Genomic DNA, 22,905 nt, shown 5'->3' on the forward strand with positions numbered 1-22,905 from the left:
CACAGCCAGGGCCTGAGAAGAAGGCCTGGGACTTGCAAGGAGCAGACTGTGAACTGCCCTGACACTTCAGAGACACTGTTTGTGGTGTTCCCTGCCACAGAGCGGGCTGATGTGTTTCCTTTAACCTTTCCCATTTTGCCTTATTCTTTTTAAAATTAATTGTTGATTAAATAACTTGTATTTGCTTTAACTTGTATGTAATGGTCAGTGGGTCAGAGAAGTGCCCAGTGCAGAGAGAGTACCCCGGAGTGGGGACACCCTAGCCCCTGTCCTAGGTGACCACAGCAGGGTTGGGGGTCGAGCCCCCCAGGAATCCTGGGCCCAGCCTTGTTGGGGTTGCGAGGACTCTGCCAGACAGGAGAGTGGAAGGGGAGTCCTTAAGGACAGGGAGGCCAGTGGGTAAAGGAAGTGGGAGCAAGGACTCAGATCCTTTCGCTAGCCTACTTCACCGGGGTAGTGCAGAAGCCAGGAAGGTTCCTCACAATAGCGGGACTATTCACCCGCTTACATAAGGGTCGGGGTGTTGCCAGCCAGTCAGTGAGAAATAAGAATGAACTGATGTGAAGGGAGAGCCCAGCTGCAACTTTATATATATATATATATAATTGTGAAAGTGTTGGCTCCTCTGATGCTGTGCTTCAGCTCGTGAGGGCAAAGATGAGAAAAGCAGCCTTCTGAACGAGTGTTAACATTCTCATACTCTCACCTAGTGTAACTCTGTTTAATACTGGTCTACATAGTGCTGGTGCACAGATCAATTTCTTGATGTTAGTAAATTTCAATTATTCTTAAAATTAAAGTTTCTATAAGCTTAGCTGAAACAAAATTTTTATTTGCTTAAAAATGGCATGAATATATACACATTTACAGTTCCTAGCATACTAATTTATCATCTTATATGACAGGGCTAAATCATGCATGCAAATTGTGCATCAAAGTCATGAAATGGGCACAAAGGCAATAAATAAGGTATTGAAAAGTTTAACAAATGGTGGAGGGGGGGGGCGTGCGGGATTTGGTGTAGGGCTGGCCCTGCTCTTGGGCTCACAAGGCCATGGTATCAACTGTATAAAGGTTGTATGTGTTCATGTAGGCTGGGGATTGTATTCTGTCCCCATGGGAGTGTTCTGCAGGAACTAAAACCACTGTGGGGGGTGATTAATGGAAACCCCTATGCAGTGGATGAGCAACTGGATATGAGTCAGCAGTGTGCCCTACTTGCCAAGAAGGCTAACAGCATATTGGGCTGCATTAGTAGAAGCATTGCCAGCAGTTTGAGGGAAGTGATTATTCCCCTCTATTCAGCACTGGTGAGGCCACACCTGGAGTACTGCGTCCAGTTCCCGCCCCCCCCCCCCAGAAAGAATGTGGACAAATTGGATAGAGTCCAACGAAAATGATTAGGGGGCTGGAGCACATGACTTACAAGGAGACGCTGAGGGAACTGGGCTTATTTAGTGTGCAGAAAAGAAGAGTGAGGGGGGGATTTGATAGCAGCCTTCAACTACCTGAAATGGGGTTCCAAAGAGGATGGAGCTAGGCTGTTCTCAGTGGTGGCAGATGACAGAACAAGGCGCAATGGTCTCAAGTTGCAGTGGGGGCGGTCTAGGTTGGATATTAGGGGAAAACTATTTCACTAGGAGGGTGGTAAAGCACTGGAATGGGTATCTAGGGAGGTGGAGGAATCTCCATCCTTAAAGGTTTTTAAGGCCTGGCTTGACAAAGCCCTGATTGGGATGATTTAGTTGGGGTTGGCTCTGCTTTGAGCAGGGGGTTGACTTCCTGAGGTCTCTTCCAACCCTAATCTTCTATGATTCACATACTGCTCTTTCCAGGAGAGAAGGCTGCTGCATCCGTGTGTGTTTGTGTACACACGTTTGTATCTGTGCACAGATGTCCATATGTGTAGCCCTCCAGCTGGCTCACCCAAACTGGCTGTTCTCTGTGACTCAGCCAAAGCAAGAGCTGCCCCGTCAGTTCCCACTGTGCTGTTGCCTTGGTGGTGGTGGTGAAGGGGTGGGGTGGGCAGTGCTGGGGATCAGGGTTCATCCCCTCAGGGAATAGGTCAACCCCACACACAGCTGGGGGCCAGGGCCTAAAGGTGTATGTGAAGGATCCACATACAAACAGCCCCAGTGCCTTACCCCAGCAATGGACTGATCTCTGCTTCAGGTGAACAATCCTTGTATAAACAGCCTCTGTGCCTCACTGCAGAGGAGGCTGCATCTCAACACTGGGTGTAAACAGCCCGGGCCACACGCCGAGCCCCAGACAGATCCCTGGCTGACAGCAGAACCCAGAGAGGGTAATGAGCCATAAGGAGCTGCATTGGCTGAGGACCCCAGAGACCTAGGGGAATTGTGGACCACTGCAGCAGAAGACAAAGTAGGAGGTAGCCCAGGGGACTGAAACATTGCTCCAGTTGTAGAACCAGGGAACCGGTCAGCATGTTTCAGGAGGATCCCCATTGCCAGGGCCCTAAAGTCTATGCAGAACCTCACCGTCCCTTCAGACTTTGGGATCAGGACTATTGGGCTTCATCATTCACGCTGGGACTCTTCCATTATCCCCCAGGGCCAGCATTGCCTCAAGTTCTTTCTGGACCACTTCCCACCTTTTTCTGGGAAGTGGGCAATGCTGGGTGCAGACCTTCTGCCTGGGAATGGTGTCTATGATGACTGGTAATGTTCATCTGCACTAGATGGAAAGATAAAATGGAGGGAAAGTCTTGGACCAACTTTTGTAGCTTTGCTTTTTGTTCCGGGTCTGAGACCTGCCAGGGCCCTGCTTTGGGACTCTGAGGAGCTGGAAGGATCCCAGTTCCTCTACCGCAGATACCCCATGCTCCTAGGTGGTGTCCTGCTTCCCTGATGGGCCAATAGGCCACACATCCCCATGGAGGTGGGCAGCTTTGTTGACTCTGGCCCTTGGGCCATGCAGCCCGTTAAGGAAGGGCCACTTTATTGACTCCAGCCACTGGCCCACAGAGCCCTGTAAGGAAGGGCTACCTATTGACTTAGGCCATCAGGCCACACTGCCTGAGAGTGAGGGAAGTCTAAGGGAGTCTAAATACTAGACAGTACTAACCTGCTTGGTAGTCAGTCACCATTATGGAATCTAGCCGGCGGCAGTACATCCCTTCTGTTTAACCATTCGTGACCTGACACCCTGTGACAGGGTGTACCTACGCTGCAATACAAGGCCAAATTGTCCTGACTCTATGGTTTTTGTTTCCAACTTATGGTGGCTGAGCATACATGGTTATGCTAAAGCCATACACAAGTCCAGGTCTCTCATAACATATATTTTTCTTCCCCATTGACTTAGTTTCCTGTAGCACCAGCTATTCAGAGTGTGGGGATAGCAGGTTAGATTCCTGAATCAGGCCCTGGTGAGCCCCAGCTGCACCGCCTGCTGAGCCCCAATGCATACTGGACAGGACTGTGCAGACTCCCTGAGGGGCCCCAGTGCATGCTGGGAGAAAGCAATGGAGAGAGGCCTGCTCTGCAGCTCAGCACTGCTGCCCTACCCTCACCCAACCCCTCAGAAGGGGGTAAAAATCATATCTTTCTCACTCAGGTTTAACCCTTCTGTCAGGTGGAGTCAGCAGCAACAAGGGCCAGGTTCAATATCTAGGGATGCCTCTTAATAGTACAAAACAGAAATAGCTTCAACCTCCACCCAGTAATTTGGGAAAATTAAATATCACCCCTGGGCATCTCTAAGAGGTAGACTCACAAGCATTGAGTCTGTGTACAACAAAGAACATTTTTAGTAAAACGGGAAAAGGAACCCAGCATTAATTTTGGAAAACACCACAATTCAAAAGTATATGACCATGAGCAAACACCCATCTCAGAGTACACGGGGCAGTACTCTTTGCCTCAGTTTCTCATCTTGCAGTGTAAAAACACACCACTCTCCCCAGTGCACCCTCCTCACAGTTACTGTCCTCAATCAGTAAAGACCCATAGTTCAGAGGTGTGTTCACATGAGTTCACCCCAAAAGCGTTGAGCACTGCTTCTGTGCTCACCATTGCAACTGTCTCATAGTTGCTAGTGTTCACTGGGCCAGGACTGTTCACTGGGCCACTGCTACTGCCATTTCTCTGCTGTGATATCACATTCTGAGGTGCTACTACTTAAAACAGCTCTGTGATTTTAAGAGGTGGAAGGAACCTCACGTCTACCACAGACTTTGCAATTTCTTTCAGTCCATTACTACCATACCCCAGATCTAACGCTCAGCACCTAGTTATCAGTGATTTCAGCTCTAGTGATCACTGAACCCACACAAAAACTCTAATCAGCTCTATTTTTAAACACTACAGAGAACAGTAGCAAATAATACCTAGGACTCCCTAGTAAGACCGCATACCCCCAGACATGAACACTCACTCTTACTCTCTTTCTTCTGCCCTAGGTATTGGCATCCCTGCCCCCTGCATAGCAAGTGAGATTCAGTTTAGGGTAAGCCCCTCAATCAGGGCAGGCTAAGTACAATTCTGCTGCCCTTTACTCATATAATAGGGATAACAACATTTCATTACCCCTGCATTCAATAAAGTGATTTGTAACCCAAGACTAGCAAAAACTGATCACTTTGGCAAAGCAGCTCCATCATGCTGTGCACCTAGAAAGAGTAGGTGAGTTTATGAAAATACAGTCTGTTCCTGAAATCTTTTCATCTTGGCTCATTGCTAGATGTCAGAGGAGAGTTCATTCAGCCTTTGCTTACACAAGTAATCCTTGTCCTGTGGCTTCTGGCTGGATCCCCCTGCAGGTCACATCCTTCCATGTCATCCAAGGGGGATGGTGGGGATGGGGAAATCCATGACTCCTACCCACCCCTGGCCAGGTGCAGGTCTCTGCTGTTCATAGACTGCTCTTGCTGTCACTGATGGTTGAGGTGGAATACTTCTTCCTGCTGAGGGCACTGCTGTGCTCTTGCAGAGATGGGGTGTCACTCAGGCCCACAGTGTCTTGACTCTCAGCCTTGGGAGGCTGGGATGATGAATCTTTCTGGAGTCTGGGTGTGGGGGCAATTAATAATGCAACTAGAGAATTAAAAGCCCCATTCAATTATAGTAATCCCTCTCCCAGTGTAAACCCTCTCTGCAAGTTATTAGTACCATGCTATGGTCATGCAAAGAGACCCTGTCCAAGATCAGGGCCTCTTTGGTGCCAGATATTGTCCAGACCCTATCCAAGATCAGGGACCCATTGTGCTGAATGCTGCATAGACCTCCAACCTAGACTGGGTTCCCCATTGTTCTGGGCACTGCACAGACAACAAACAGGCACTGAGAGAAGTAGGGAATTGCATAAGGTCTCTGGAAGAGGAAGGAATAGAACCCAAGTGTCCTGATCCCATGTGCCAGACATGAGGTGCTCCTGGACCAGCCCTCACGACATGGGAAATAGGGTGGCAACATTTTCTCCAATAAGCAAGGGGGCTGCACTGGGATCCCAGGGACTGAACCTGAGCAGGCGCACCCTGAAGCCCCACTTGTATTTGGAGGAAATAATAAAACCACATTACTGGGAGATTCAGTTTGGCTTTCAGCCCTGAAAGCTACTTCCAGCAGAACTGTGCCCCCTACTGAACCTCCATCCAGCTCCCTGCAGCACTACATCCCCTTCTGCAGCGGTTCTCAACCAGGGGTCCATGCGCCCTTTCGTGGGGGGGACGGGACGGGACCCTGTGGCTGAAACCCAGATCCCAAGCCCTGGCACTCTACGTCATGGGGCTGAAACCCTGAGCCCCAGCACCCCCCACCACGGTGCTGAAACTCCAAGCCCTGGTCCCCCCCCCCCAACTGCAGTGCCAGAGCAGGACAGTCCCTGGGGCAGCTCCCCACCCCACTTCCTCCTCTCCCTGCCCCTGAGGCCCCCACCCCCTGGCCAGGTTGGAAGCAGGAAGCCAGAGTCTGGGCAATGCGGGCAGCTGCTGCTCTGGCTAGTTTCATAGAGCAGGCAGCCACGGCATTCCCCTGTCTGCTGCTGCTGGTGCCTGGGGTTGCAGCGGCTCCTCAGCTCACACATCTGGTAAGAGCTGCCCAGGCAGGGGGACCCTGCGCTGTGGCCAGCAGAGCCCTTGGGGAGCAGTGACCGCAGGGGAGCCCTCCTGGCACACAGCCCCTAGCTACCCCCTCCCTGCACCCTGAGTTACCCCCCCTGCCCGCACACAGCCCCCAGCTACCCCCTCCCTGCACCCTGAACTACCCCCTGCATGCACACAGCCCCTAGCTCCCCCTCCTTGCACCCTGAGCTACACCCCCCACCCACAGCCCTGAGCTCCCCCCTCCCTGTACTCTGAACAGTTTTCAAACTTTTGGAGCTGAACCCCCACCACACACAACCCAGACAGGCTAGGTGGCCTGACGTGGTGAGTCAGAGGGTGGAGGTGGCGCTGCCTTCCTGGACCCCACTGTGCGGAGCTGGCCCAAGCCCCACCAGCCCCTGCCCTCCCCCAATAGAAATCAAACTACGCCTATGTCCAGCGGCCCACTCTTGGTCTGGAGCCCTGATTCCCCTCCCCCTCTGGACCCTGGAGTTTTTATAGCATGTTGAGGGGGGCCTCAGAAAGAAAAAGGTTGATAACCCCTGTTCTACTGCACCCCTGCCACCCGACTCCATACAGCATTGCGCCCCCTATTCAGGCCCTGACCCTCTCCCTGAACCCTGGTGCCCCCTACTGACACCCTATCCCAATCCCTGAAGAACAACACCCCATACTGAGCCTCCACCATGATCCTTGAAGCACAGCTCACACTACTGACCCACCCGCTCCCAGCAGCAAGGGGCCTTCTACTAAGCACCCCGCCCCACTCTCTGCAGCACAGGACCCCTTATTGCCCCCGCCCCACTCCAGGCAGCACAGGACCCCTTGAATATTTCATGTATGTCTCCTATCCTATCCAGTCCCACTTGGCCTGTATGCTGCAGCCTGGGGCAGGCACCATCTTGGATCCTGGGGATGTTCAGGCCCCTCACCTGTTCTTGGCCGAGGCAGCACGGTCCCGCTGTCGGCGGTTCTTGAACCAGTTCCCCACCTGGGTGGGGGTAAGGCCAGTGGCATGGGCCAGATGGCGCTTGCAGGAGGGGTTGGGGTAGGGGTCCTGCAGGTACCATTCCCGCAGCAGGTTCCGTGTCTTCTCCTGGGGACAGAGAGAAGGGCAGTGGGATGGGTATCAACACAGGGATGGGGTCAGCAGGGAGACCCTTATACCCTATCCTGATGAGCCTTCCCAGCCATGCACAGGCCCATATAGAGCATTCACCATCCTGGTGGGCAGCATAATCCACTGCAGTCTATTCACTGGGTGGTGGTTGTGGGAGACAGAATCATCCCCTCCAGTCTGTCCCACCTGAGGAGGAGGTGGGATTGCCCTACAGAGCATTCCTCTTGGGGAGGGGGGGCAGAGCTGTCCCCAGCAGTCTATTTAATCATCGCCCACAGTCTATTCCCTGGGGGTGGGGGATTGTACCCTACACTCTATTCTCTCACCAAGGAGCTGTCAATCTGCTGCTCATGACCCTCTTCCTCTCCTGCCCCACCACCCGATGCCCTGCTCACCTTGAAGCTGCTGGCCCTGTGCTGGATGTTGCTGTTGGAGAAGGATAGTCTCCTGCATGATGGGTACTGGTCCAGGCCCCCCAAGGTCCCTGGGGCCCCACAGGGTGAGGCCTGGCTGCAATAGGGTGCCAGCAGGGCTGCGGTGTGGGGGCCCAGCGGCCCCAGCTCAGGGCAGGCCCGCACCCATGGAGGCACCTGGTGGCACCTGTGGGCAAGGGTAGGCGGCAGGGCCCAGAGGAACCGTGCCAGACGCTCGAACTCCCCACTCTCCTGCAGGGCCTCACAGACTCGGGCCACCTGCCCTGGGGGGAAGAGTGACAGACCAGGTGGTGGTAGTGGCATAGGGCCAGTGGGGGGATGGGACCAGGGCAGAGAAAGGTGTAGGTTTGAATATGGGATGGAGAGGTAAAGTGCAGGAGGCAGGAGGGTATAGAGCAAGAAAAGGGGAACAGGGCAGGGGATCGGGATGGGAGTATGGGATGGAGGAGGGATGAGGCAGGAATCAGGGCGAGCGGGGATGGGGCAGTTTTGTGTCGGGCTGGAATGAGAGGAATGGGACAAGCAATCCGAGTATGGAACAGAGGGTTATGGGTCTGGGATTGGGGTGTGAGGAACAGAGAGGGACAGGGCAGAGGATTGAGGGGGAGGCCTATAGGAGGCAGACAGAGGGAATTGGACAAACTGAGGATGGGAGAGAGAAATAACAGAAATTATGTTAGTGCCACTACCCAGTAACTAGGCAGAGCTTTGCATCAGTCCTTCCCTTCCCACCCACCACCCCCCCGCACCCTGGGCAGTGCCATGGAGGGCCACCTGGCTCAGCCAGATGACATGGCAGCTCTAAGGTTTGATCTCCAGACTCACCAGCTATGCTGACTCCCTTAAAGCCTCAGCTCCTCAGACGGGGGTGGGGTGGGGGGGAATCTCAGCCTCCATGGAGGAAAAAGGCACTTTCTAATCTTTGTGTTTGTAGAGAGAAGGCTGGGGACATGACCCCCACCTCCCACGAAAGCTGGGGACTCAAACTCCCCCCCCATCCCATCGAAAGTTGTTGATGTGATATATGCCCATCCTAACTCCCCAAGGAGGCTGGAACCAGACCCCTGCCCCTCAAGAAAGCTGGAGATGTGATCCCTGCTCCCTCCCCACAAAGGCTGGAGACAACCCCCAGGCCCCCCTGAAGGGTCACAAAGCAGAAAGCAAAGAAAGAAGCCAACATGGATTACTTTTAAAAATCTTGGTTTGAAGCCAATCTCATGCAATTTTGAGTGGCTGACTCTGCTGGCCCAGTCAGGGACCCAGAGAAAGCAACTCACCTGTCATGTGCAAATGGTGGATTGGTTGGAGATGGTTAGAAAGAGGACCAGACGCCAGGCCATCCAGCTAGGTACTGAGAATATAGATAAGACATATGGGCTGGGGACGATTTCTGGGCCCTAAGGACTCAGGAGCCCCAATGAGAACCAGCAGACCAGTGACTCCTAGTGCGATATCATGTGAGAGCGATTAAGAAGGAGCAGAGTGGTGGGATCCCTTGGGATATGACCTTAGTCAGACTAACAATGAGTCCTGTATCTGGCTTTGGGGTGCACACTTCAAAGAGTATGGTGACAATTTGACAATCCAATCCATAATAGTGAATAATTAGGAGTTTTAATAAAGAGAATTTAAAATACTCTTTATAAAGAGTAAAGAATTAATAATAATAATAAAATAATAAAGAATTTTCAATCCTTGAGGGGGCCACTTGGGATCTGGGGCAAAAATTGGGGATTGGTCCTGCTTTGAGCAGGAGGTTGGACTAGATGACCTCCTGAGGTCCCTTCCAACCCTGATATTCTATGATTCTATGAAATACGATCTACCTATTCACCCTCTCTAATATACAGCCACTATACATCCAAAACGTATCTATCCATCCAGTCCATATCTATCTATCCAGTCATTGTGACAAAGTCAGCTGGACAGCTGCAAGAGGGTGTGGGAAGGCAGGCATGTTAGCCCTAGAATGTTAAAGGCCCTCTTCCCTATAAGCTGAGAAGGGGTTACCTCAGGTCAATTAGGAACACCTGGATCCAGTTAAGGGCTGCCTGAGAACTTTTAAAACTGGAAGGGAGAGAGAGACAAGCTGTTACCAGGCTAGTGGCAGCAGGGAAGTAAGCTTCTCCAGAATGGGAGGCTACACTCCTCCCCATAGGGGAAGCAGACAAGCCTGAGTGCCTTCTAGGGGAAGGACTGACATCCTGGGGCAGGCTACAGGGCAACACCCAGCCTCAGTGAGGAGGCAGGGGAAGGTATCATCCCTTTGTTTTCATGTTTATGGGACTATTGCCCTTTTGTTTGTGTAGGATCACCCAGTAGGGCCAAAGGAGCACAGATAATGGGAGGATGAACACTCCTCGGAGTAGGGTGGGGCTGATTTACCCATCACCAGAGGGGGAAGTGCTTGGTCCAGCAAGGCGAAGGAGGTGCCTTGCCACACCATCCACCCACCCCAATATACAGCTATCCATCCAATACACGTCTACGGGGTCAGTTCTAGGGGTGGACAAGCAGGGCAGTTTGCCAAACTGCTGGGCGGTTTTTTTTGTTTTTTTTTTTGCTCAGCAATGAGGTGCCCAAAAACATACAGGTTTCAGAGTAACAGCCATGTTAGTCTGTAGTCGCAAAAAGAAAAGGAGTACTTGTGGCACCTTAGAGACTAACCAATTTATTTGAGCTACAGCTCACTTCATCGGATCCATACTGTGGAAAGTGTAGAAGATCTTTTTATATACACACAAAGCATGAAAAAGTACCTCCTCCCACCCCACTCTCCTGCTAGCAATAGCTTATCTAAAGTGATCACTCTCCTTACAATGTGTATGATAATCAGTTGGGCCATTTCCAGCACAAATCCAGGTTCTCACCCCCCCACCCCCCCCACACACAAACCCACTTCCTTGCCTACAGACAGCCCCCCAACCTGAAGCAAATACTCACCAGGAACCACATACCACACAACAGAACCACTAACCCAGGAACCTATCCTTGCAACAAAGCCCGTTGCCAACTGTGCCCACATATCTATTCAGGGGACACCATCACAGGGCTTAATAACATCAGCCACACTATCAGAGGCTGGTTCACCTGCACATCCACCAATGTGATATATGCCATCATGTGCCAGCAATGTCCCTCTGCCACGTACATTGGTCAAACTGGACAGTCTCTACGTAAAAGAATAAATGGACACAAATCAGATGTCAAGAATTATAACATTCATAAACCAGTCGGAGAACACTTCAATCTCTCTGGTCACGCGATTACAGACATGAAAGTTGTGATATTACAACAAAAAAACTTCAAATCCAGACTCCAGCGAGAAATTGTTGAATTGGAATTCATTTGCAAATTTGATACAATTAACTTAGGCTTGAATAGAGACTGGGAGTGGCTAAGTCATTATGCAAGGTAACCTATTTCCCCTTGTTTTTTCCTACCCCGCCCTCCCTTAGACATTCTTGTTAAACCCTGGATTTGTGCTGGAAATGGCCCACCTTGATTATCATACACGTTGTAAGGAGAGTGGTCACTTTAGATAAGCTATTACCAGCAGGAGAGTGGGGTGGGAGGAGGTACTTTTTCATGCTGTGTGTGTATATAAAAAGATCTTCTACACTTTCCACAGTATGCATCCGATGAAGTGAGCTGTAGCTCACGAAAGCTTATGCTCAAATAAATTGGTTAGTCTCTAAGGTGCCATAAGTACTCCTTTTCTTTTTGCAAAAACATACATTAACTACAAATACATGTCTATCTATCCACCCTCATAAACATCTATCCATCCAATACACATACATCTACCCAAATCCCATAGCCATCCCCAACGTGCATCTATCCCTCTATCCCCAATAAACTTCTCGCCGTCCATCCCAATACATATCCACCCACACATCTGCAATATGTATCTATTTCTCTGTGCATCCCCAATTTGTATCTATCTGTCTGACACTCAATACATATCTTCAATCTGTGATGGCTGGGAAGGTGCTCCATGGTGAGAGTGTTGATCTGTACCCCAAAACATGGTTTATGTATTGGGTTTCTGTGACAGGTGCTGAGCCTGCTGGAGGGAATGGTCAGTTTGAACACCTTTCTCAGAGACAGATGCAGTCATAAGAGGAGTGATTTAACCCATTTAGATTAAATTGTTCCAGATGCCAAGCAATGGAACAGCCATCACAGGCATTCTTCTAGATCATTGGTTCCTAAACTGGGGGGCAAGAAGAAATTCCAAGGGGGAACGTGAGGCTGCCTGGCCCTTGAGCTCCCTGCTGGGGAGGCTAGCCCCCAGCTCCTCCTCTGCTGTCCCCCCCGCCCCCATGCCCCTCGCAGCCATGCCACCATGCGGGCAGCGCGGCTTGTGCCCGCCCACCTCCCAGGCTTTCCAGTAAGCCAGTCCTGCCACTCTGAGTGGCCTGGTAAGGGGGGTGGGGGGGTGGGGGTTGGATAAGGGGCAGGAGGTCCCGGGGACAACGTTCCCTCTAATTTTTGACAGGCCGTGTGTGCAAAAAATTTCTTCTGTGCAAATTTTTGAAGCAGAGTTCAAATTTGTGCACCATGAGGCAAATGCACTCAAGCGAGTAAAATGCTTATACATTTAAAAAGTTTTAATTTGCAATTTGTAATAATAATAGTTTTACACCATGTTATTTTATAAATGTCATTTTAAATACTTAGAAAAAGGAAATTTAACCATTCTTCATGAAGCAGAAGTTAGTTTTAAGCATTACCCTTTATGATCTTTTTTATAGACAATCACGAGCATATATCAAGCACATATTAATCATGATCATTATCAGTCCATAGGCTTCTGCCCATTGGTGTCCACTTTCACCTTTCATTCTATACACATGTCCGAAAAGACTTTGATAAACATATGATAAAGAATTTAATAAGTATGCCATTATGTCCATTTATATGGGTTTTCAGATAGAGACATCATAAGTTAAAAAAGCAAAACAAGAGTTTGTGTTTTAAATTTAAAATTTTCCTAAAAAATATCAATAAATGATTATCAGCCAAGAATAAGATATGTAATTACAAATGCATTTTAAATTTTCTTATTGGTTGAAATGTCAAAGACTGCTAAACTAAACCTTACTGTTTTTCCCTGCGATCTTTTTCATTTGCACATTCAATATAAACTCTGTCCAGATCTATCAGTCCTCCATCCAGCTGGTAACTCTTAATATACATCTGCATGTTCAAATGATCTACTTGTAAACGATTCCGTAGTGTTTTTTAGAGTGTTCATTAAGCTAAAGCCACGCTCACAGTCTGCACTTGATGCTAGGAATGTTCCTCCAATATCCATCAACTTTGCAAGATCCTGAAACTCTTCGTTCGGGTGAGCAAATATCACCATATCTGGGAAACTTAAAACCAGTTGGCTTTTGATTCTTTTGGCTACTGCAAACTTGAAATCGTTGTACTGACTGACTATAACAATCTCTTCAGCAAGAAAGTCTTTGTATTTTGAACATAGGGATTTGACAGATTTCGCTTTAAGAAATCCAACCTCCATACATCATTCCACATTCTTCCTGTTGAAAATTCTCCTGAAGCTCTGGCGTCTCGACAATAGACACAAACCACTCCGTTGTCCTCATGATATGTGAATATTTCACGAAGTTTAACAAGCATTACACTTTCAGAGTAACAGCCGTGTTAGTCTGTATTCGCAAAAAGAAAAGGAGTACTTGTGGAACCTTAGAGACTAACCAATTTATTTGAGCATGAGCTTTCGTGAGCTACAGCTCACTTCATCAGATGCATACCGTGGAAACTGCAGCAGACATTATATACACACAGAGATCATGAAACAATACCTCCTCCCACCCCACTGTCCTGCTGGTTATAGCTTATCTAAAGTGATCATCAAGTTAGGCCATTTCCAGCACAAATCCAGGTTTTCTCACCCTCCACCCCCACCCCCCACAAACTCACTCTCCTGTTGGTAATAGCCCATCTAAAGTGACAACTCTCTTCACAATGTGCATGATAATCAAGGTGGGCCATTTCCTGCACAAATCCAGGTTCTCTCACCCCCTCACCCCCCCTCCAAAATCCACACACACAAACTCACTCTCCTGCTGGTAATAGCTCATCCAAAGTGACCACTCTCCCTACAATGTGCATGGTAATCAAGGTGGGCCATGTCCAGCACAAAGAAAGCCTGGATTTGTGCTGGACATGGCCAACCTTGATTACCATGCACATTGTAGGGAGAGTGGTCACTTTGGATGAGCTATTACCAGCAGGAGAGTGAGTTTGTGTGTGTATGGGGGTGGAGGGGGGTGAGAAAACCTGGATTTGTGCTGGAAATGGCCCACCTTGATTATCATGCACATTGTAGGGAGAGTGGTCACTTTGGATGAGCTATTACCAGCAGGATAGTGAGTTTGTGTGTGTGGTTTTTGGAGGAGGGTGAGGGGGTGAGAGAACCTGGATTTGTGCAGGAAATGGCCCACCTTGATTATCATGCACATTATGAAGAGAGTTGTCACTTTAGATGGGCTATTACCAGCAGGAGAGTGAGTTTGTGTGTGGGGGGGTGGAGGGTGAGAAAACCTGGATTTGTGCTGGAAATGGCCCAACTTGATGATCACTTTAGATAAGCTATTACCAGCAGGACAGTGGGGTGGGAGGAGGTATTGTTTCATGATCTCTGTGTGTATATAATGTCTGCTGCAGTTTCCACGGTATGCATCCGATGAAGTGAGCTGTAGCTCACGAAAGCTCATGCTCAAATAAATTGGTTAGTCTCTAAGGTGCCATAAGCATTACACTATGTGACTTCGGTGTAACCGTTTCTGTAGTCTCATCCAGTCTTCCAGATTTAAATGAAGTCACTGTTCTTTTACGCTTTAGACCTCTAGACAGTGACATTTTGGGATTGATTTTTACCAGATTGGTTTATTTAAAATTAATACTTTTATTATACGGCTACTATTTCAATGCGCTTAGCAGCGTGACTCGACAAAAGGGCAAACAGGAGATCAGTCAGATCAGGATACCTGAAGTTTGTGCATAGCTCCAATCATGCCCACGCATCTGGGGCAAAAAAATGAGGGAAAATGGAGATGTGTGGGTCCGACCTTCCCAACATGATCAATGTTCCACGTTTGAAATGCTGGCAGGGAGGGGTATGATTCATTGCCCTCCTTTCCCTTTTCTCCCCTTGCCAGCTAGTAGAATCTGGCTGTGTTGACAGATGGCAGGGTAACAGTGTCAAAAGTCGCCCGTAAATGATATTTCGGCCTGACTCCAATAGAGTATTTCATTTTTTGTGCATGTGGTGTTTCGCTGTGCACGGGGGGGTTTAGGATCTGTGTGTGCGTGCACAGCGAACCAGGAACAGTGTCCAGGGGGCAGTCAGGGGACAGGGAGTGGTTGGATGGGGCAGAGGTTTTGGGGGGGTGGTCAGGAGACAGGGAACAGGGGGTTTGGATAGGTGCGGGAGTCTCGGGGGGCCTGTCAGGGGGCGGGGATGTTGATTGGGGTCAGGGCAGTCAGGGGACAAGGAGCAGGGGGGTTGGATAGGGGGTAGGGTCCCGGGAGGGGGTAGTCAAGGGTCAAGGAGATAATAGACCAACAGACAAAATTATAATTATTATGTATACATAATAATAAGTATTCATAAAATTGTCCAATTACAGGTCTATATTATTTAACTACAATAAAGTATTAACAATCTTCTCGTTTCTGATTATGAATATAAGTAGACAAGAATAAAGGTATAACATAAAGTACAATAATAAAACTACAACTATAAATAAAAGTATATAACTGCAATGTTTTCAAATTTCATACCACAAAATGGGAATATTTTTTATTTTTTTGCCTTTTGACGTGTCGGAGTGCCATTTCAGTCGGTGAGGAAGCCGAAGAACGATGTAGAAAGCAAGGGAACTTTAAAAAACTTCCTAGCTCACTTGCGAGAGTATTCAAGACTCTCGAGACTTCGAGAGTGTTCTATCATGGGAGTGGTTATCTCCACCACTCACAATGCAAGATCGGCTACTTGCCGGACTGGTGGTGGGGTATATATAGGGCAGCACGCGTCCCTACGTAATAGTAGTAGTAGTAAATAAATGTTTGCGACAACTCAAATTAACTTGCATCCGTTATTATTCATGAATCAGGAAAATTATTTTTATAGATTTTTTTTATAATGTATTATGGCCACGATTAAGAAAAGGAAGTATGATGAAGACTACATTAAGTATGGTTTCACCATCATGGAAAAAAATGGGATCGATCATCCTCAATGCATAGTATGCCACGCAGTTCTCAGCAATGATGCCTTGAGACCTAGTCGTCTTGAGTGACACTTGGCAAAGAGCCACAACGCTTTGAAAGAGAAACCAAAAGAGCTTTTTGCTGCTAAACTTCAACATTTAAAATGCATGAAGCTGGACACTACTGGAGCTTTTCATTAAGCGTCGGCCAAAGTGGTAGAAGCATCTTATGAACTGTCATTGCTCATCGCTAAAGCTAAGAAAGCGCACATAATAGGAGAAACTCTTGTGAAGCCTTGCTTATTGAAAGAAGCGGATATTGTGCTTGGTGCTGAAAGCAAGAAAAATATATCGGAAATTTCGTTTTCTGACAATTCCACGAAACATCGCATCGATGACATGGCGAAAGATCTAAAACTTCAAGTTGTGGAGGCAGTGAAAGCTTCTCCTTTTTTCGCAATTCAGTGCGACGATACCACTGATGTAGTACAATGCTGTCATTTGTTTGTCTACGTTTGATTCATTAATGATGGAACTGTGAAAGAATAACTGCTTTTTTCGAAGGAATTGATGACCACATCAAAGGCTTCGGATGTTATGAAAACGTTTTCTGACTTTTTTTTTAAGAGAATGGCCTTTCATGTGAAAAACTGGTTGGTGTATGCACAGCCAGTACTCCAGTGATGCTTGGCTCTTGCTCTGCATTTGTGACCTTGGTGAAAGAAAAAAAATCCAGCCATAACCATGACTCACTGTGTCATACACAGATAAGCATTGGCTGCTAAAACCCTTCCAGATGACTTACATGACTCGTTGAATTTGGCCATCAAAGTTGTCAATTTTGTGAAGAACAGTGTTTTAAATACGAGACTTTTTGCAGCTCTTTGTGCAGATTTGGGAGTGGATCATAAAATTATTTTGTTTCACACAGAGGTATGATGGCTTTCCAAAGGGAACATGCTTTCGAGATTATTCGAACTGAAAGATGAAGTGGAAATTTTCCTCAAGCAACAGAAAAAAGAAGAGTTATAGCATGCATTTACAGACCACACGTTTCAACTTTCACTGGCATACGTCATGGACATTTCTGAATCTTTGAACAATCTCAATTTGAAGTTGCAAGGAAACAACACTGAAAACATTATAGTGCACCACGGTGCCATCAAAGTGTTTGCGGAAAAAATCAAGCTTTGGAAACATCGAACACAAGCCCAGATGCCTAACTTTTTGTCTTTTCCAACATTTTCATCACTCGCTGAAAATGAAGGTTTCCAAGAACTTTGTAAAGAGAATGCAAAGAACAAAGTTGTGTTTCATCTGGACTGCCTTGCTGACGAATTCATCTGCTATTTTCCAGACAACTTTTCTGGCAACCCTGTTCATAAATTAGCACATAATCCATTCAGTGTTGATGTCGATTCATTGCCAGAAGTATTGCAAGAACAAGCACTCAAAATGAAATACGATTCAAGTGCAAAAGATAATTTTGAAAACTTAAGCCTGGAACAATTTGGGATAAAATATTTCCCAATTTACCCGAAAAGTTGGAGAAGAAGCACTACATATTATTCTTTCGTTTTCGTCCATGTACCTCTGTGAAAAAAGCTTTTCAAGTTTAGTCATAATAAAAACAAAACAAAGGAATCAACTGGATGTCAAAAACAATTTGCGTTGCACACTTTCATCTTTCAAACCTAGGATTTCCCAACTCATGAAGAAAATGCAGCATCATCCTTCACATTAAATTTGTTTTGTTTATGCTATTTCTTATCTTAAATTTCATTTTTATTAAATTTTTGTGCCAAGAAAAACTATTTGTGCTTATTTTTAATTTTAAATTACAAATTGAATTTGTTAAAAGGGGGGGTTGGATGATGGTAAAGGAGAGGTGGGGGGCGTGAGGGTTTCTTGAAAATTAAAAAGGGGACACGATGCCAAAAAGTGTGGCTCACAATCTTTCCAGACTACCTTACCCATTTTAAGAGTCTGATTTGTCTTGTGTACCCCTCAAGTTTCACCTCTTAAAAACTTATAAAATCAGACATAAAAATTCAAAAGTGTCACAGCACACTATTTCTGAAAAAATGGCTTACTTTCTCATTTTTACCATACAATTATAAAATAAATACATTTGAATATAAATATTGTACTTATATTTCAGTGTATAGTACACAGAGCAGTCTAAACAAATCACTGTCTATGAAATTTTAGTTTGAACTGACTTCACTAGTGTTTTTTACGCAGCCTGTTGTAAAACTAGGCAAATATCTAGTTGAGTTTTTGTACCCCTTGGAAGACTTCCGAGTACCCCCAGGGGTACACGTAACCCTAGTTGAGAACCACTGTTCTAGATGGTCCAGCTGACCCACTGCCATTCTCATTGTCTACCCTGGGAAATGGGACAGGGCAGAACAAGCCAGCTCTCTGGGTGGATACTGTTACAGAATAAATGTTACTGAATTCCAGAATCATTGATCTGCTCCCTATTTCCCCATACAGACAAGGCCTAAAGAAAAGGCAAGACTTGGCACCATAGTTGCATCGGGATGATTGGGACCAAAGACCCAACTTCCCTGAGAAATGGGAGACCAACATGCAGGGCAAGCTGAGGTTATGGCTACAGATCCAGAAAGGTGTGATTGTGGCACAGTTAGGCATAACATGCCAGCTTCAATCTAGCTAACATGGGTAACAACAACAAAGAAGTTGCAGCAGCGTGGACCCCTGTCATTAGCCAGCCACTGGAGTACATCCCTGGCAGGCTGGTACTGGGGCAGCGAGCCCATGATGCCACATGTTCACTACCAGCATTATCTGCACCTGCTAGACTGAAGTTAGCATGGGCCCCATGGCTTCCTACATGACTGTGAGCTGGACCCATTGGGTTCCAGTAGCTCAGTGAGATTAGAAGAGACTGGATGTGTGTGTTCCTAAATTTTCTCCAAAGTTTTGTTTCTGCTGCTGAATATGGTAGCTGGATTTAAGAGGATGCACTTGTGACAGCCAGGTGGACCTGCTCAGTAAGAAGGGTTTGACACAGACGGGGTTGTACCCAGATCCCAGGTTAAGTGTGGGAGAATTGTGAGATTCCCACACCCAGACAAGTAAGGGCAAGAGATCAAACACCTGATGGGATGCAAGGAGGTTGACCGGATTGTGGCTACCCTGTAAATATGACAGCATCTATCTGTCTATCTAGAGCAGGGGCACTTTTAGATCAGAACAAAGTAACAATCTGGGCTGCTTTATTTATTGTGGATAAGGGATATGGATTGCTTTAGCAAATCTTTAACTTCAAAAAATTCTAATTATATTGCAGAAAAAATGTGGGATTTATTAATAATAATACAGGGGCCTATCAGTTGTCAAACTTGTTTCCAAAAATTAGGAAAAAGAATGGTGAAAAAGAGAGGGATAAAGCGAAAGATGGGTGTGTTTGGCAATTGATAGATAGACATAGCATGATGGGTCCCTGGTATCAGCTGGAGCCTTTATCAAACCAATAACCCCTCTACATTCAGATCAAATGTAACATCTTTTTAAAGGATGTAGGAAGGTCTTTGCTGGGAAAATTCACATAAGATAAAATAGTTAGCAGCTTTAAAAGGATATCCCCAATCTAGCATTATTTGTTTATCCAATTTGTGGATGACACTGTCTTGTGTCTCTGCCTGCTTTCTGTCTCTTCCCCTGTCTGTCTATTTCCTCTCTGTCTTTCTAGGTCCTTGTCAGTCTAAGATTGTTCCTGTCCCTCCAGTATCTGTTAAAACATTTGCATTCTGCTAATAAATTGTTTAAGAAATCTGGCTCACCAGTTGCTACTAAAGAGAGCTCTAAAGTGCGCTAGGAATCCTAAGCCTCAACAATGTTCCAAACTTTCATCCAAATTAAGAAATAATAAATGCCTTTACTTAAAAAAATAACAGCATAAATGTATTTCATTAGTAAAATAATACATGCAGGTCAGCTTTCCAGCAATGTTGGAATGACAGAATCCATTCCAATCCCAAAGCGCTGGAATAAGGAGGACGTTATTCGAGTTAATGATTATTACTGAGAACTGGACTAATGCTACCCGGAGAGGTGGCTGAGCCCCACTTCAGAAATTTACAAATAACTCAGCATGAGGGAAATTCGTACTTTGTTGATTTGTTCAATTGTCAAGTCCTTTCAGAACAAAATTCCTCTCTTAAGAATCTTTTAGCTGAAACAGTGACTCGGGTTGAAGGAAAATGTTCCGAAATAGACTAAACTCAGAGTCGCGAAGATCAAAACTTGGCAGGGAAAGGAGCTCATAGGCGGTGGGTGCCAGCGGAGAAGGGGTGAAATGAACCTGCGCCCCTGAACGCACACACTCGAAGGCCCCCTTCCGCGGGAAGGATAGGCGCCCACCCCCAGCCTTCACAAGGGGCTCCGCTCCCGGTCCCGCGCCCGGGGTCCCGGCTGTGGCCCAAGCCTGGGCCCCCGGCCCTTACCCCTGTCCGGGTCCCCACTCCCGGAGACACGACTGTGCTCCCAACCCCACTGAGCGGGGCGAGACACGGACAGGTCTCAGGGGGCAGCTTTCAACACCCCCACCACTAAAAGCTGGAAGAGAGGGTCAGTACGTCCGGGAGTTACCTGCGGCAGCTGACGAATTTCTCCGGGTGGAGGCTCAGGGGTGAAAGCCGGAGGACCCTGCACTCCCCCACCGAGACCGGCGATGCTCCGCGATGAGCGGAAGCCCGCAGGTTTCTATGCGCTGTGCCCTGCGGCTGCGGCGGCGGCTAATCGCGCTGCCCAGGAGTTTCCGCAGACCAGGCGTCTCGCTCCTAGCCGAGGACAGGAAGGCGAGTGCGAATGCTGGGCTGGGGGGGAGGCAACTGAATGAACACGGAGGGAGCTCAGTTTCTCCGGGGACAATTCAGAGTCACCCCTGGCCTGGGGGGAGGGCCAGATTCCGGGCACTTCGGGTGGATATTGGGTGCAGAGTGAGGCTGATGACCGGGGGAAACCCACATTTGGCAGTGGGGTGTGGGGCCTGTGATGGAGGGAGGGATAATCCGAAGAGTGGTGTCCCCACCGTCTTTTGCTCCTCTCTAATTGGTATAAAGAAAAGGAGGACTTATGGCACCTTAGACACTAACAAATTTATTTGAGCATAAGCTTTTCTGAGTTACAGCTCACTTCATCGGATGCATTCAGTGGAAAATACAGAGGGGAGATTTAAACGCAGAACATGAAACAATGGGTGTTACCATACACACTCTAACCAGAGTGATCAGGTAAGGTGAGCTATTACCAGCAAGGGGGGGAGGGACCTTTTTAGTGATAATCAAGGTGGGCCATTTCCAGCAGTTGACAAGAACATCTGACAGGTTTCAGAGTAGCAGCTGTGTTAGTCTGTATCCACAAAAAGAAAAGGAGGACTTGCGGAACCCTAGAGACCAACAAATAAATTTCATCTCAGGCACTGGCACCCTGACAGCAGGATTGTCTGGCTATGTAGACTCCCTCCTCAGGCCCTTCGCTACCAGCACTACCAGCTACCTTCGAGACACCACTGACTTCCTGAGGAAACTACAATCCCTCGGTGATCTTCCTGATAACACCATCCTGGCCACTATGGATGTAGAAGCCCTCTACACCAACATTCCACACAAAGATGGACTTCAAGCCGTCAAGAACACTATCCCTGATAATGTCACGGCAAACCTGGTGGCTGAACTTTGTGACTTTGTCCTCACCCATAACTATTTCACATTTGGGGACAATGTATACCTTCAAATCAGCGGCACTGCGATGGGTACCCGCATGGCCACACAGTAAGGCAACATTTTTATGTCTGACAGAACAACGCTTCCTCAGCTCTCGTCCCCTAATGCCCCTACTCTACTTGCACTACATTGATGACAACTTCATCATCTGGACCCATGGAAAAGAAGCCCTTGAGGAATTCCATCATGATTTCAACAATTTCCGTCCCATCATCAACCTAAGCCTAGACCAGTCCAAAGAAGTGGTCCACTTCCTGGACACTATGGTGCTAATAAGAGATGGTCACATAAACACCACCCTATACCGGAAACCTACTGACCACTGTGCCTACCTACATGCCTCCAGCTTTCATCCAGACCACACCACACGATCCATTATCTACAGCCAAGCTCTTCGATACAACCGCATTTGCTCCAACCCCTCAGACAGAGACAAACACCTACAAGATCTCTATCAAGTATCCTTACAACTACAATACCCACCTGCTGAAGTGAAGAAACAGATTGACAGAGCTAGAAGAGTACCCAGAAGTCACCTACTACAACAGGCCCAACAAAGAAAATAACAGAATGCCACTAGCCATCACCTTCAGCCCCCAACTAAAACCTCTCCAACGCATCATCAAGGATCTACAACCTATCCTGAAGGAAGACCCATCACTCTCACAGATCTTGGGAGACAGGCCAGTCCTTGCTTACAGACAGCCCCCAGCCTGAAGCAAATACTCACCAGCAACCACACATCACAGAACAAAACTACCAACCCATGAACCTATCCTTGCAACAAAGCCCGTTGCCAACTGTGCCCACATATCTATTCAGGGAACACCATCACAGGGCCTAATCACATCAGCCACACTATCAGAGGCTCATTCACCTGCACATCTACCAATGTGATATATGCCATCATGTGCCAGCAATGCCCCTCTGCCATGTACATTGGTCAAACTGGACAGTCTCTACGTAAAAGAATAAATGGACACAAATCAGACGTCAAGAATTATAACATTCAAAAACCAGTTGGAGAACACTTCAATCTCTTCTGTCACTCGATTAGAGACCTAAAAGTTCAATTCTTCAACAGAAAAACTTCAAAAACAGACTCCAACGAGAGACTGCTGAATTGGAATTAATTTGCAAACTGGATACAATTAACTTAGGCTTGAATAAAGACTGGGAGTGGATGGGTCATTACACAAAGTAAAACTATTTTCCCATGTTTATTCCCCCCGCCCCCATTCCTCAGATGTTCTTCAAAGAGAAAGGGAGTACTAGTGGCACCTTA

General features: G+C 47.4%; 1 protein-coding gene across 2 annotated transcripts; it reads right to left on the reverse strand.

The window, feature by feature from the left end:
• Positions 1-1,352: 1,352 nt before the first annotated feature.
• Positions 1,353-20,625, reverse strand: LOC140901315 (homeobox protein SIX6). Of its 2 annotated transcripts, XR_012155820.2 has the most exons (4): positions 20,485-20,625; positions 8,896-8,969; positions 6,997-7,160; positions 1,353-5,029 (listed from the first exon to the last, which is right to left on the reverse strand). XR_012155820.2 is itself a non-coding variant. In XM_073319936.2 (3 exons), exons 1-3 carry the CDS (start codon positions 7,919-7,921, stop codon positions 4,876-4,878), a joined length of 660 nt encoding a protein of 219 aa, XP_073176037.1. In that variant the 5' UTR covers positions 7,922-8,356; the 3' UTR covers positions 1,353-4,875. The 2 variants fall into 2 exon arrangements, 1 of the variants encoding a protein (XP_073176037.1); XM_073319936.2 differs by lacking the exons at positions 8,896-8,969; positions 20,485-20,625 and adding an exon at positions 7,580-8,356.
• Positions 20,626-22,905: the final 2,280 nt, after the last annotated feature.

This window comes from Lepidochelys kempii, chromosome 21, assembly GCF_965140285.1.
Source record: "Lepidochelys kempii isolate rLepKem1 chromosome 21, rLepKem1.hap1, whole genome shotgun sequence".
Taxonomy (NCBI): domain Eukaryota; kingdom Metazoa; phylum Chordata; order Testudines; family Cheloniidae; genus Lepidochelys; species Lepidochelys kempii.